Consider the following 15,894-nt stretch of genomic DNA (forward strand, 5'->3'; position numbering starts at 1 on the left):
GGGGAAGGGGGTTTCCACCTAACACAGCTGAGGGTATTATTGGACAATCCAATCTGAAAGGGGTTTGATTACTCTTGAAAATGGTGCTAGCTTTGTGAGCACATTTTATTCAATGTAACTTGTAACTGACTTTACCCATGGCATAGCTTTATGAAGAAAGTACTAGAATTTGGAAACCTTGTGCAAGAATTGCTTGAGTCCAAACAGCCAGAACTTGTGCAAGAATTGCTTGAGTCCAAACAGCCAGAACTTGTGCAAGAATAGCTTGTCTACTAGTATCCAGAAGCACTTTCTTCATGGCAATATTTTGTACAATTCATAATCTTAGGTGCATCAAAGCAAGCCATTCAGTATAAAAATTCTATTATTTATCAATTTTTACAAAGATTCCATCAATAATAATTGGTTATTGTTCAGTAACTCGAAGGAGAACACCAAAAGAAATGACAAAAACAGAACAAGTTAAGAACTGTAACAATGATGAGGATGTACAATTACTTTTCAAATTTAAACATTTGAGGTTTTTTTTTATTGACTAAGGCTTTAGAAATTTATTTTAAAGCTGCATTATTAGTTTCTTTTAATTTGAAAATTAAAAGGAGATACATTGGAAAAATGTACTACTAGTAAGTAACTGCATGTAGCTGACATTGTAGCAATGTGGGTGACTTGTCCATTGTTAATTCATCTAGAGCCTATCAACCTATCAAGAAGCTAAGTCTTTCTTCTGTAATACCATCTGGATGAAACAACCAACTAAAATCTTACAACTAAATCATTTCTAAGTCAAGGACCACAGAAATGAATCCAGAAGAGGGCCACAAGTATAAAAAGAAAAGAATGAAAATTTCTCTGCTCAAATTTATTCTGATACTTGACACCTACAATATGCTATACAATGAAGCAGCAACCACCAACATGAACTAACACTTCCAGTATTTGTTTACGTCAAGCAGTTGCAAATTTAGTACAACATACAGCATACATACTGTTTTCCCCCATCTTCCCCAAGATGGACATTTTCTTTTTTAAAAATTCATGGCAAAAACAAAATACCAATATCACAGATAATATAAAAAAAAAGATATATCTCAAAAGCTGTCTCTCTAGTCCTATTCAATGTTAAATTCAGTCCATTGACATTTTATTTACATACAAATATACAAAGAGTAAAAATCTCAGTCCATTATCCACATTAGTTCATTCATTGTTAATACACTTCCTATTCTGCTAGAAACAAAAAAGTTAATGTTTTTATTCACTGAACCAGAGCAAAAAGTCTGAGGGTGTGTCTTATATAAGTGCTCAATCTTTGAAATCATAGGAACATGCCTAAATATACGCTAGTGGATAATTTTCTAGTAGTATAAAAATATATCATTGTAGGTCGGTACCAATAAACAACAAAGCCATCAATAACCAAGTGTACTAAAAGACATGATAAAACAGAAAATGTACATTAAATGTATACAACTTTTTTCTGAACTATTTACAAATAAGAACAAGAACCCACAAGGTTTAATTCCAAAAACACAACCCATACATGTACAAGTTATTTTAGTAATGCAATGGTCCCGGGCTGACTCAGCTCATGGCCTGCCAACCTGATCATGTTGATGCACTTCCAACATCTGCTGGTTCATCATCATTTGACTTTGTTCTATTTTGAGTGTAATAATTTTCAATAGAAAACAATTGTTTTGACTTTCTTTTACGAGAACTTGTCCTTAAATGTGAAGTAATTTCTTGAGTTCCTTGGCCGTGAGCTAGTGTGTCTAATCCCTGAGTCAGTTTGGATGAGGTGGCCTGACAGACTGGTGGGGTGCCAGCAGCCAGCACATCCTCCTCATTACTCCTGCTCAGTAGGCAAGATGAAGCACCAGAGAGCTCCAGTGAACTCGCATCATCTCCCTCATCCTCATCATAGTCACAATCATCTGTATCAGTTTCATCATCAGCTTCTCCAAAGCCACCTATAGCTTCTTGTAGACGATGAAATTCTTCCCATAGTATCTTTTCACTCTCTGAAATGTTTTCTTTATTTCGAGGAACCAGAATTCTGTGTGCAGCTTCTGTGGCAAGCCATTCACTATCCATTGGCACATGGTGGTGGCGCATAAAATGTGGCACAGAAAGGAACTGACTGCAAGTTTGGCAGCGCACACAGGCAGAGTTGGACTGAGTGAACAGGTCCAAATGTATGTCTGCTGGCTGGGAGGGGAGATGAGACTCGGCATCATTGCCCCCTGACACAGCAGCTTGGTGGGCCACCGCCAAAACTCTGACAGATCTCTCGCCAGTAGGAGATGTGCAAGAATTACTGCGAGAAAACAGACCTTTTTTAGCGGGGGATGATCCTTTACGCTGACCAGCAAAATTCAACAAACTATTCACTTTAAGTTTCAATGGTTTGAATTTTTTACTCTGTGTAGCACTCAGTTCATCATCAGAATCAATGTCTGATGTTTCTTCAATTTCATGCTTTTCACTTTTTTTATTACTAGTAGCTAATTTCATTTTCCGAAAACCATTTCTATATTTGTCTTTATTTATTTTAGAATCCAAATCTCTTTTCTTAATTTTATGTGGTACTAACTTTTTCTTTTTTTTATCACAGTTGGAGTGACCTTTAGCTGATTTTAAGGAAGATAATTTGTTTCTTCTTCCTTCTGTCACATAATCCGGGCCAGATTTAGCCACAGCTTCAATTGTTTCAAGAATAGCGGCAGCTACTGACTTTTCTCTTTCTTCTCCTTTCAACATCTCACGATAATTAACTTTTTTGTGTCTTGTCCTCTTGTTCTGATTGGCATGCAAGTCCTCAGTTGCTGAACTTTGTGTAGTTGTTTCACCAGAGACTTCAACACAACTGAAAGTAAAATAGAAATGTTTATTACATTCTGTTTCAGTATGAAATTACTAAAAGAAATAAGACAGGTGCACGTCTGCAAAAATGTCATTCAAAAGTCAAGTTATTTTGTAAAATTGACTGCAAGAATGAACCTCTAGGGTTAGAAATCTAGTATGTTTCACACCATAGCATATTAAAAAATACCAGCAATGAAGTTAAACTCTAAAGTATAAAAAAACAGATTCTCTGTGTAGAAAATACTGTGAATAGAAATAATTTTTAAGCCAGTGAAATTTAGAAGGGGGATTGCCAACTATTTTCCTTGGGTACTTATCAGTGGGAACAACTTGTTCAGTATTATGCATGACAAAGAACTCTAAAAGTCCCGGTTTGGGAGTCTGAACCAACAGATATGTTGACACACAAGGCTCCATTATGTTTCCATTAAGAACGAAGCCTATAACTGTTTATGCAAGAGTCAAACAGAAATAAAAACGTGAGCACACCTAGCTTCTATGACATATAACAGAAACCTTTAAGCAGAGTATATTTGCAATTCTGGTGGTTTTAACATTATAGATTTCCTGCTTATTACAGAATGCCCAAATAAATAAAACCTAGCTTTCATCATTCATGTTTAGTCTAAAATATGGAAGACCTTTAGCTTATTTACTAAAGTACTTAAGCTACTGACTAAAACATTTTAAGTTATTTATATTTAGTGACACGTGCACTGTCGGGGGCCGTGAACGCGCCTGACTGAGTGACTCGCTTTAGTGAGTGACTAAACACCCCATCTTATTCTAGTCTATCACACTGTTTAAAACTAACGTAGGCGCCTAGGCATCCGGATAACCTGGGGCGCCAAATTACTTTCTACTGGGGCGTGGCCGGTACAAAATTGAAATTGGTTCCGCATGAACCTCCCCAGGAGTGTTCTAATCAACTCCTTAAAGTTTCATGGCGATCGGATGAAAGGTGTAGTAATGCATAAAAGACAGACACACACACATTGCTTTTTACTTTCTGGTATATACGTTTTACACCTCACTGATACGGAAAAACATAATTTTGCAATCTTGTCCGTATGTCTGTGTGTGTGTGTGTCTGTGTGTAAACACGATAACTTGAGTACCGTTACAGCTAGGTTGATGAAATTTCATATATAAGTATTTTATCAAAATCGTAGATCCGTATCAACTTTTGAGCGATTTTCGATAACCGGAAGTGGTACTTTTCCTACTTTGAATTTTTCAAAAGCCTATAACTTGAGTACTATTTCAGATAGATACATGAAATTTCACATGTAAGTAAAAGATCTAATTCTCTACCTTCTGTTAAATTTTGAGTAATTTCCGTTGACTGGAAGTAGTAATTTACGCTACTTTCGATTTCTCAAAAAACTAATGTAAATTTTAGAAGTACTAATAATATTGCGCACTATTATGCGCTTTTTTATTTGGCGTTCACTTGGTGTGCAATTAATTTGTCTACAAGATTTTATTCTATTTTTAAAACTTTAAGTATTTAAAATGGATTAAAAATCATGTCTATAGCCCGAGTTCCCATCCCGTTATTTTATATAAGAATATTCGAGAAAGTTTAGGGGAGATCACTCCCGGTTTATTATAGTTTATGGCCTGAAATACTTTAGTACAGAAACTCATTTTTGACCTTGATCTAGATCAGTGGTTCCCAAACTTTTTCAAGTGGCGACCCCCTTTAATAAAACGTAAGTGACCCGCGACCCCCATATAAATAACAAGTCGAAATTAGTAAAGAAAATAATAAGCACTAAATTAAGATTTTTAGTAGACTTTCAATATGAATTATTCTTGATAACTGTTTTAATACGATGAGCAAAATTACATGCTATTAACAAGCATTAACAATTAAATTTTGCAAATTTAAGAATTCATCTTGTTATTCATCGACAATGCTGGTAACATCAAGGAAAGCAGAGAATGGGTGACAAAGCAGATTCTTCTTCTTTCAGCTCGGGGAAAATAACGCCGCAGTTTGTTGTCAAGAGATTCAAGATGCACAGAATCCTTTAAATTTTTTATCTATCACACCACACTGCAGAGTTTCTCAAACATGACAGTATTTCAAATATTTATTTTTCCTCGCCAATTTTGCAGCTTTGATAAAAATGCCAAGAGATTATCATGAAAAGAGATAATATTCGTTCATTTTCAGGTTAAGCTTATGTTGATGTTTGAATATATCTGCTCTCAAACCACACCTTGTCGTTAAAGTATATCAAAAGGTCTTGTTTCCTTGCACTTCCAAGAACATCTTGATTTCATCTTTCAATTCAAAAACACGATTGACATTTCCTATTGACAGCCAGCGTACTGAAGTGTAGAACCTCGTGATCTTTATTCATGTCTTTGCACAGTTCTTGAAACAGACAGGTGTTTAGGGCTCCAGATTTAATATGATTTACGACTTTTATTAGCAATGGAGTCTGATAAGTCTTGCTGGCGAGGGCATATGTGAATCATGCAGTGGATTCCTCTTCATTAGGGAGCTAAATCTTTTACCTTTTACTGAAACCCCCATTTTGATGCACCATCCGTACAAGCCCCACAGCCTTTTTCCTGTTTTAATCCTCCAGTTTCAAAAAACGTATTTATTTTCTCCATGATATCTTCACAAAACATCAACTCTTATTTGCTAACATCTGAATGAATATATTTCACAAAGACAAGCAACTGCGAACACGAACTCACGTCTGTCGATTCGTCAACTTGAAAATCAAACAATGGTGAAAGCTTGATTTCATTCAAAATTTGTCTTTTAACATAAGCCGCTGTATAGTATTATTAGACAGAGATATTTGTTGCATCTTTACTGCACTGGAATCCCCAAGAATTAATTTTACCATCTTCAGCATACATGGTTTGATGAGATTTTCTCCTATGTGTGAGAGGTTTTTTGCTTGGCAATTTCTAATACTACTTCATATGATCTTTGCAATAATGCTGTGTTTTCTTGGTGAAAAAGTTCTGTTCGAACAAGTCTCTGACGCTTGCAACTAGCTTCATGCCGACGAAAGAACTACATATCTTTTTTGGTGTGTTCCGAATGACTCATCTCAAATTGACGTTTGGAAGGTTTCATTGACTCCTGACTAAGAACAACTTTGCACACTACAAATTGTTTATTCTCTATTCCATGTCCAGTGATGTTAGTAATTCTGAATTTCAAATATTTTTCAAAATATTTATGTTTTTTATTCATTGCTAGAATTTAGTCTACCATTTGGCGACCCCCCCCCCCCCCCCAGAAAGCCCTTCGCGACCCCCAGTTTGGGAACCCATGATCTAGATAGAGCTAGAATCTATATCTGGATTTTCAATCTACATCTAGCTTTAGGACTAAAATTGCTTAATAAAGAAACTCTATTTATTGTGTTTTTTATAATGCATTAAACTTTTGAGTAAGCAACATGGTCTTCCATTTAAGATGCCATGTTTCATTGTTTGTTGTGAAAAATAAGTAAATGAATCATGTGACGTCACTGTAAAGAACTTGTTCTGAACTAATTAATAATTAAAATTGTTTCTATCAATGAATACATCAATAAATTTATTAAGGTCTTAAAATAAATTTGTGTTTAACAGTTTGGTAAAAAATATTATTCTCTTCATAAATAGGTATTTTATACAGTTCTACACATAGTGCAAATGCTCTCATGTAACCAAAAAGATAAAAAACGAAACAAAATAAAATACCAACTTTCTCACTTTTAGTAGTATATATAGGCTGCTTAAAAATGTAAAGTCAAGGTCAGTAGTAGTAGTATCAAGTTCAAAATATTAGTATCAAGCTCACAACCCATCACAATTACAAGGACATCTTAAGAAATTTATTACACCTAATTCAATAGGGTATATTGTGAATTAAGCCCTTTAACACTGCAAAACTACTAATTTATACAGTTGATTATTCTTTACGGAAATGTCTGTTTTTGAAAATAGGTAGAATCAATTAAGAAAATGTATACTTTGTGGTTTTATGGTTCACTTAGGGCTCATGACCTTTTAACATACTCGTAACCTCTCACTAGGGCTAAGTGGTACTGTACCTTATTAGATTTTTAACATTTGTATAGGGGTTGATAGTAAGTTGGTAGATAAAGGCCTTTATTTATTAGGTATTATGTTAGGTAATGTTTACATGATCCATTACTTAATTTACCAGGGTTTGTGTTATTAAAATGAGCACTTTCATTCTAAACTTACATGTTTTGTGTGCAAGAAAAAAAAGTTTAGAACCTATAAGCACATTAGCTAAATTTTAAATGAACCACGAAATCCTCACCACTTACTCAAGTATACTTACACTACACACCCAGGGAGTGGGTGTGATGAACTGATAGTAAGATTATTTCAACTCATAAACGTTAATGTACAAGGTATAAAAGTATTGAAGTTTGAGAAGTAATATAAGTAGAGCTACATTATTGCTAAATACTACAAAATTAGTAAATGGAGGAAAAATGTACTTGTAATATGTTCAAGTTCATGGCACTGGAATCTAAAGGTTCAGCCTATCAATATCAGTAGTTCAACAGTTTAGTTTTAAAAAATTGACACTAGTATAAGGCTCTTACCTAGACACACTAGCTTTTTTAATTTTGTTTGGTCCACGCTTTCTTAAATTTTTAGTAGAAGTGGTACTGGCAGGTGACCTAGGACCACTCTCTGAGCCACCACTGCTAGCTCTCCTAGGGTGCGATTCCTCTGTCTTTCCCACGCGTGGCTGTGGTGTAGCATAGTAGGTTACTAGATTATTTGCTTGTTCTTTAGAAATTACCAAAGTACTTTTTGAATTATATGCACGTCCATATTGCACAAGAAAATAACGTTGCATTTCTGTACAATTCAAAACTGGAATCTTCAACAACTGACACCTTTTCTTTAAAATCCCAGTGTCTTTAGCAGGAAGTATCTGCTTGTGAATATCAACCAGTCTTATGTATGGCTGGTTATTGATCATAATGGCAGGAACATCATTAAAATAAAGTGTTACAGTGACAATCCAAGGAGTGTCATCAGAGGAGACAGAGAGGGAGGGGAGTGGAAGTTCACAACCTTGGTCCAATTTCTGATTCAGGTCAGGACAGTGCAATTTCATTTCATCATCTCTTGTTCCAACCAAATAATCCAAAGTCTTTTCTATGGAAGTAAGTCGAGAAACAGAAGATGACAGCTGGGGAGTTCCTAGAGAACTAAGGTCTGACCCAAACATACTTTTGAGTGAGCTATGTGAATCTCCATCATGTGTTGTGCTGGATGATGAAGTTTCCTGAGAGTTGGACATGAAAGATGAAAGATCATCAGGCAAACCACTTTCATCCATATGGTCTTTATCCATGCCAGTGTGGACTAGACTGTCATGAGAATGATCCCTGAGTATCTGACTATTGCTGAACGTGTTGTGTAAATCTTTCCCCATTTCCAGTAATTCATGGCTCATGTTTGAACTAGTTATACAGCTGTCTGACTGGCTGAGGTCATGATGAGATACACCATGATCAGACTTGGAGTAAACTGCATCAGTGGGGATGGATGGAAATAATGCTGAGCTGCTGCTGTCAAACCCTGATCCTGAGCCAAGTAAGCCATCGTCCTTAACAACACTGAGTAGATAATTGAGAACATGCTCAGAAGTTATGTTTGAATCTCCACTCATTAATCTTAAACTTTCTGTTAATGTTTGCTGATTGGGGTTTAGTCCTGATGAACTGATATCTGGAGCGTGAGAAGTAGTTGGTGAAGACAAATTGTCACTTTCCATGCTCAGTATAGTGCTTACTATGTGGCTATCCACATCTGAAAATGATTCATGTGAATGGCTGCTTGAAGGAATTGTAGAAATGGCAGATGTAACATGAGATATGTTCATCTGTGGTCTTTCAGGAAGATTAAGAGCTCCACGCCCTTGGAGTCTAATAGTCTCTATATCTGCATCAGTAAGATGGGGCACTACAATATCCCCAGGTTTAGGTGCAGGTACAATGATTTTGTCAGATAAAGAGGGAAATAGTGGAGTTTGCCTTCTTCTTGTAGTGCTTCTGGAAGACTTGGATAAATAATAGACATATTGATCTTGGAATCTGCCAGTAATTTTTAACTTAGTTCCAGTTTCTGGATCAATTTCTTCTTCAATAATTTTCTCTATTGGTCTTTTTCTTGGTCGACCAACAGGGTTTGTTTTTATCACAGAAGAATCAGCAGGAAGAGGCTCAGGCTGAACACATGCTTTAATAAAAGTATCCTGTTTTAGAAGTTCTTTCTTTAAGTATTTTGCTTTCATGATCTTTTCATGATTCAAACATTCAGTTTTGTTTTTTCTTTTTGTATACTTCCTTTTAACAGTTTGCTTCCCTAAATCACTTTGGTTACTGAACTCTGATATTTTTACACAGTAATCATGGTCATGATACATTGGATGAGACCATTCAGTTACTTTCTCTGTTGTCATGTCTGGTGACATTCTGTGAGGGGTTCTTGCATCAGAGCTGTCATCCTGTGTTTCAGAACTGGCTTCTGATCTGTCCCAGTCTAAACTTGGAGACTGAACAAGTGCAAGTGAAACAGGGGAAGCAGATGGTGAACTACCTTCTGCTGGTATACCAATCCTCAATTTTCTCTTGTTTAAAAGATCCTTGTTCCTCAAATATTTTTCAAGTTCTAAGTTGCTAGAACTAAATGATGCAAAGGTTCCTATTTTGTACTTCCCATACTTTGGTGTACATCTTACAGGGGTACTGGATACACCAGGTTGATTAGTAGAGAACAGCTCACCATTTTCTGTACCAGAAACACAGTTTGATGCCTTAGATAAGTCTGAAGTGGGTGATGATGTAGAAGAAGATGAAGATGGTAGTTTGCTTCTACCAAGACCAGAGGTAGACATTTTATACAGATCTAAAGTGCTCGCAGAAACTGCTTCCAAGATGCCAGATTTTAAATAATTGAAATCTAAAGACAAATTACGGGATCGCTGCTCAGTTTCTTCAGTTAAAGGACTATGATCTGAACACACATCCACATCATCTTCCTCAGCCAACAGTGGAGGATGTGTTTGACCGGGTGCAAGAGCATATGTATGATCAAGGTAAATCCACTCTGAGCAAGACATTTCTGATGCAGAATCTGTCTGCTCAGGAGATTTGCTGTCAACAGAATCCATAGTGTCTATATCACTTCGACTATTTGAATCATCTTGCTCAAACTCTTTTTTACTATTGTCTAATTCTGTGCACTCTTTAAGAACACTGATATTTTGACAGTGATGTCCGATTGGAGAATTCAGTTTCGTCTCCTTATTTATAGCATTTTGTATGGAAACAAATTCATCAGCCAACTCTTGTCTAGAATCCACTTTTGTTTTATTTTCTGAATCTTGCTGACTAGAGTGCATTACTCGGTCATTACTTTTCTTCTTAATATCCTGTACCAAATCATCTAAAGAAAATACATTTTTGTCTGTCTCACTCTCTAAATGAGATGGGATGAGTGGGCTCCAAGGAATTTTATGTGGAGCCATTTCATCATTGTCCTTTTCTCCTGGAGAGTTCTTTAAATTAATATGTGATGCTTTTCCCATTTCTTCATTTGACTCTTCTTCAGCATCTTTACTATCAGGTGCTTCACAAGTGTCCTTAGTTCCTGATTCACTACCTTTTAGATCAGACGGAGCATCCTTTTCTCCAAGTGCAGCAGCAGCTAGGATAGTCAAAGGATTGAAATCCATATGTTTTAGCAAAAGTTGGTCGACTCATCAGTGATATCTTGGTGTTTAACTTCTTAAGTACCTAAGAGAAAAATAAATATGAATAAAGTTTAAGCCTAAACATTAAAACTAAGTATAAAATAGAATAAACAATTTATTGCAATAATTCCCTAAAGAGTAAGTCTATTAATGAAAACATTTTTAAACTTCTGATTTGATATGCACTGATATAAAACATAACAAAGTGACTACTCAATAAAAGATTTTTCGACCCAGCGTCTCCACTTTGTCTGCAAAAGATAGTTCTGCGCATGCGCAATGACCTTAATAGCTGAGCTAGGGTTATGACTAGGGTTAGGGATGGGATAAGGGATAGGGTTTTACGGTTGTAAACACATGCATGCGCAGTACCATTGAAAACATCGCCGAAGGCAAGTTGTAGTTTCTCTCCATTGCACATGCATATCTTTTTCCTGCTAGAATCAGCCAAAACATAATGGCACAGAGAACAAAAAAAAAAAAAAAAAAGAATATTTAGTTTAGAGTATTTTTACCACTGTAAAATCAAAATTAAATACAATTTCTTAAAACTAAATTTCAAAATCAAAATGGCAGGCCAAATGAAATGTTTATCATGTGACACATCACTTAAGCTGTGGTGAATTAACCACAGTTTATAAGTCAGAATACAGGATTCTTTAAAATAATTGAATTTTAAAAATTATTATTATGGCTTATGGGGCAGCCTGATTCTATTTACTATGTTTAGTAATTTAGTAGACATAGCTTTTTATGTAGATCTAGATCTAGGGTTATATTTTTTTAGCTGATTGCCTTTAGGCCTATTCTTTTCATTTAGGACCCACACCTTTTTAGCCTTTTACTTCAGTCATTTTATAGTTAGATCAAATAGAAATGATGGAATGATAAAGCACAAATGAAATATATTATGTCATTATGAAATATATGTTGATGTTATGTTGTAATGTACAGGTCTATACTATATCATTACTAATTAGGCATTTAGGACTCACTGACTCAATACTGTTTAAATATAAATCTACGTGAACAGTAAATCCAATAAAATGATCTAGATTCTAGTAATTTAGACATCTAGAATAGATCCTATCTTATCTAAATCTAGAATAGATTCTCTATGATGCAGTATGAATATCATGAATATGTACTAATATGTAGATCTAGAGGCTATAGTATAAATCTAGTGATGAATTGTTGTATAGATTATAGAATCTAGCTAGCTAGATCTTGAATAATTAATTAGTAGGCCTAATTAGTATTGTACAGATTTAGATCTACTAGATTTCTAGATCTAGTAGGCCTATCTATAGACTACTAGATCTATAGAGTAAAATTATAATTGTATAGGTATAGTATAGGGCCTAGGCCTAAGAATAGATAGATCTATTAGACAGCAACCAACCAAAGCCACATCGTCATAGATCTATTAAAATTAGGCCTATTCAACAATAATATTTTTTATTTCTTGTTTTTAATGAGTTGGAGGAAAGTAGAACGAACAAAATCGTGATCTTTAATCCGTTGTTATCAATGCTGTTAGGGTCTAGGCCTTTTCAACTATTTCTGTAACACTATGTGGCCTAAGGTCACATAAGCCTAACGGCGACCTAGCCTACTGACAATCATGTGACCTACTTTTTTACCGCCATTTCCCATTAATGCGTTGCACGCTGTTAACGAAGCAATTCTATTGCGAATGCATGTACCCTTGAGAAACGTATTATTTACACTTAAATAACAATAAAATTGATAGATAAGCATTAAAAAATCACAGTTCTCCTATTTGTATTAATCATAACCTGTGTTAGTCCGACATTTTCGGAAAAGCTTCAAGCTAAGGTACAAATACGTCCTCCCTTGCTGGTAGTCGAAGCAGGAATGCCGTAGTTCGGTCACGTCACGAGATGAGGCCTTCGCGTCGATAAAAATAGAACTTGTTCACGCTGTATACGAAACGAAATAGATAGACCGGTTTTAGCCTAGGCATAGGCCTACAACCATAGAAGATAATTATCTCTTCTTTTTAAACAAAAATTACGTGGATATAGGGCTTAATGTTAGTTATTTGAACGTATCAAAGAATTGGGAAAATGTGTGTTAAAGATCAGAATGAAGCAGGGCGGCGCTAGGCTATATTAATCTAAGCCTAATAGCCAACAGGTTTTTTCCCCAATATTAAGGTCATCAAACAAACCTGCGCCTGGGGGAGTGGCGTATCACATCAGACAGGCAGATGAGGGTGAGGGGGGGGGGGGAGAAGACTTTCGGCCTTATAGTTCTGAAAATAAACTTTTATTAAAAATGTGTTTAGTATTTTTTCATTTGTAGATAAATATCAACAAACTATTTAAAATTTTCGAAAATCATGTCATAGATCTACTTTTTTGTGTGTGTTAGAATCTAGACTAATTAAAATCATGATACATAACTGTCCTCTTTACGAAATAAATGTAAAACAAAAAAATACTAGATTAAGTTGGGGGCAAAGTTATCACAATGATTCGTTCGTTAACTGCTAAATAGTAAGGTGCCTTGCGATCAGTCTTTAAACCGTTTTAGAACGCGATTTCGTCATAGTTTCAAGAAAATTTATTTTGCTTTAAGTCTAACGTCCCTAGTATCTATAGATATCTGGATCTAAATGTTTTCTTAATTATTTTTTTTCTGTATCCAACTGCACCACCTGGTCTAGATCTAAATTCTAAAACATCAGCTTAATTTTGGCTGACCTTATGAAAATCTCAGTAGGCAGTGGCGTAGCGAGGTCGGGTGTCACCCGGTGCGGCACTTAATGATGTTACCCCCCCCCCCCCAGAGACGTAGGTTACTGTATGATTTGCACCCCCTCAAGTTTTTCTCTATATATTTTGCTATTTTTTGCCTTGGTGTCACCACCCTAAATGGTGTCACCCGGTGCGGTCCGCAACCCCGCCCCCCCCTCGCTACGCCCCTGTCAGTAGGCCTTGTACTTGGTTACTGTATACCAGAGTGTGACAAAGGTCTCAGTAGGCCTTGTACTTGGTTACTGTATAACAGAGTGTGACAAAGGTCTCAGTAGGCCTTGTACTTGGTTACTGTATACCAGAGTGTGACAAAGGTCTCAGTAGGCCTTGTACTTGGTTACTGTATACCAGAGTGTGACAAAGGTCTCAGTAGGCCTTGTACTTGGTTACTGTATACCAGAGTGTGACAAAACCAATAGACCTGTATATATAACAGTGGCGTCGCTAGCCGGTTGTCACCCCCCCCCTTTTTTTTTTGCTCTGTAAATTTTGCAGTTGTTTTCACCCCCCTCCGGTAAAAGCTTTAAAGTGTTCACATTTAATACTAATGATGTCAGTCAGTTGTTAATACAGATGGGTGTACCATTCTTTTGTCTATAGCGTGTATGTTTACCTCATAGTGTCACCCCTCCCCCCCCCTTTCTCGGGATTACAAATTAGTATTTAAAATCCTTTTTAACACTAATTAATCATTCATTGAGCATGCAAAAAAAAACATTTATTCTATATATATTGCATTTGTTTTATCTTGGTGTCACACCCCTAAATGGTGTCACCCGGTACGGTCCGCAACCCCCTTCCCGCCTCGCGATATATATATATATATATATATATATATATATATATATATATATATATATATATATATATATATATATATATATATATATATATATATATATATATATATATATATATATATATATATATATATATATATATATATATATATATATATATATATATATATATATATATATATATATATATATATATATCAGGGCCTATACAGAAATATAGGTGTAGTCATATAGGGTATGTCGCTATGATTAAGTGATGAGGAAATATGCTCGCGCCGATCCTCATGCACAGCATAAGCTCTGTGGACATTGTGTGTAGATGTGGTTTTGTATCTTTTCCTTTCTCGTTTTCGGAACATATGGGAAACTAGTGTGTGTGTAGTAATCATGTGTCATTGTCCTTAATTTGTTGGTGTAATTATGTGTCATTGTCCTTAATTTGTTGGTGTAATTGTGTGTCATTGTCCTTAATTTGTTGGTGTAATCATGTGTCATTATCCTTAATTTGTTGGTGTAATTAAGTGTCATTATCCTTAATTTGTTGGTGTAATTGTGTGTCATTGTCCTTAATTTGTTGGTGTAATCATGTGTCATTATCCTTAATTTGTTGGTGTAATTAAGTGTCATTATCCTTAATTTGTTGGTGTAATTGTGTGTCATTGTCCTTAATTTGATGGTGTAATTATGTGTCATTATCCTTAATTTGTTGGTGTAATTGTGTGTCATTGTCCTTAATTTGTTGGTGTAATTGTGTGTCATTGTCCTTAATTTGTTGGTGTAATCATGTGTCATTATCCTTAATTTGTTGGTGTAATTAAGTGTCATTATCCTTAATTTGTTGGTGTAATTATGTGTCATTGTCCTTAATTTGTTGGTGTAATTGTGTGTCATTATCCTTAATTTGTTGGTGTAATTGTGTGTCATTATCCTTAATTTGTTGGTGTAATTGTGTGTCATTGTCCTTAATTTGATGGTGTAATCGTGTGTCATTATCCTTAATTTGTTGGTGTAATCATGTGTCATTATCCTTAATTTGATGGTGTAATTGTGTGTCATTATCCTTAATTTGATGGTGTAATCATGTGTCATTATCCTTAATTTGTTGGTGTAATTGTCCTTAATTTGATGGTGTAATTATGTGTCATTGTCCTTAATTTGATGGTGTAATTATGTGTCATTGTCCTTAATTTGATGGTGTAATTGTGTCATTATCCTTAATTTGTTGGTGTGATCATGTGTCATTGTCCTTAATTTGTTGGTGTAATTGTGTGTCATTGTCCTTAATTTGTTGGTGTGATCATGTGTCATTGTCCTTAATTTGTTGGTGAGATCATGTGTCATTGTCCTTAATTTGTTGGTGTAATTATGTGTCATTGTCCTTAATTTGATGGTGTAATTGTGTCATTATCCTTAATTTGTTGGTGTGATCATGTGTCATTGTCCTTAATTTGTTGGTGTAATTGTGTGTCATTGTCCTTAATTTGTTGGTGTAATTGTGTGTCATTGTCCTTAATTTGTTGGTGTGATCATGTGTCATTGTCCTTAATTTGTTGGTGTAATTGTGTGTCATTATCCTTAATTTGTTGGTGTAATTGTGTGTCATTATCCTTAATTTGATGGTGTAATTATGTGTCATTGTCCTTAATTTGTTGGTGTAATTGTGTGTCATTAT

At 35.3% G+C, this 15,894-nt stretch overlaps 1 protein-coding gene across 1 annotated transcript; it reads right to left on the bottom strand.

The window, feature by feature from the left end:
- Positions 1–845: 845 nt before the first annotated feature.
- Positions 846–12,551, bottom strand: LOC131956287 (uncharacterized). Its single transcript, XM_059320747.1, has 3 exons — positions 12,439–12,551; positions 7,473–10,682; positions 846–2,869 (listed from the first exon to the last, which is right to left on the bottom strand). The coding sequence occupies exons 2-3, from the start codon at positions 10,619–10,621 to the stop codon at positions 1,609–1,611; spliced, it is 4,410 nt and encodes a 1,469-aa protein (XP_059176730.1). The 5' UTR covers positions 10,622–10,682; positions 12,439–12,551; the 3' UTR covers positions 846–1,608.
- Between the last annotated feature and the right edge of the window lie 3,343 nt (positions 12,552–15,894).

Source organism: Physella acuta, unplaced genomic scaffold (genome assembly GCF_028476545.2).
Source record: "Physella acuta isolate Inbredline_101_S28 unplaced genomic scaffold, ASM2847654v3 ptg000079l, whole genome shotgun sequence".
NCBI classification, from domain to species: domain Eukaryota; kingdom Metazoa; phylum Mollusca; class Gastropoda; family Physidae; genus Physella; species Physella acuta.

Coding starts and splice junctions, on each gene's coding strand:
- LOC131956287 (XM_059320747.1), bottom strand. CDS start 10,621: ATGGATTTCAATCCTTTGACTATCCTAGCTGCTGCTGCACTTGGAGAA. Junction 2,870..7,472: donor AAAAAAGCTAGTGTGTCTAG/GTAAGAGCCTTA, acceptor TTTTACTTTCAG/TTGTGTTGAAGTCTCTGGTG.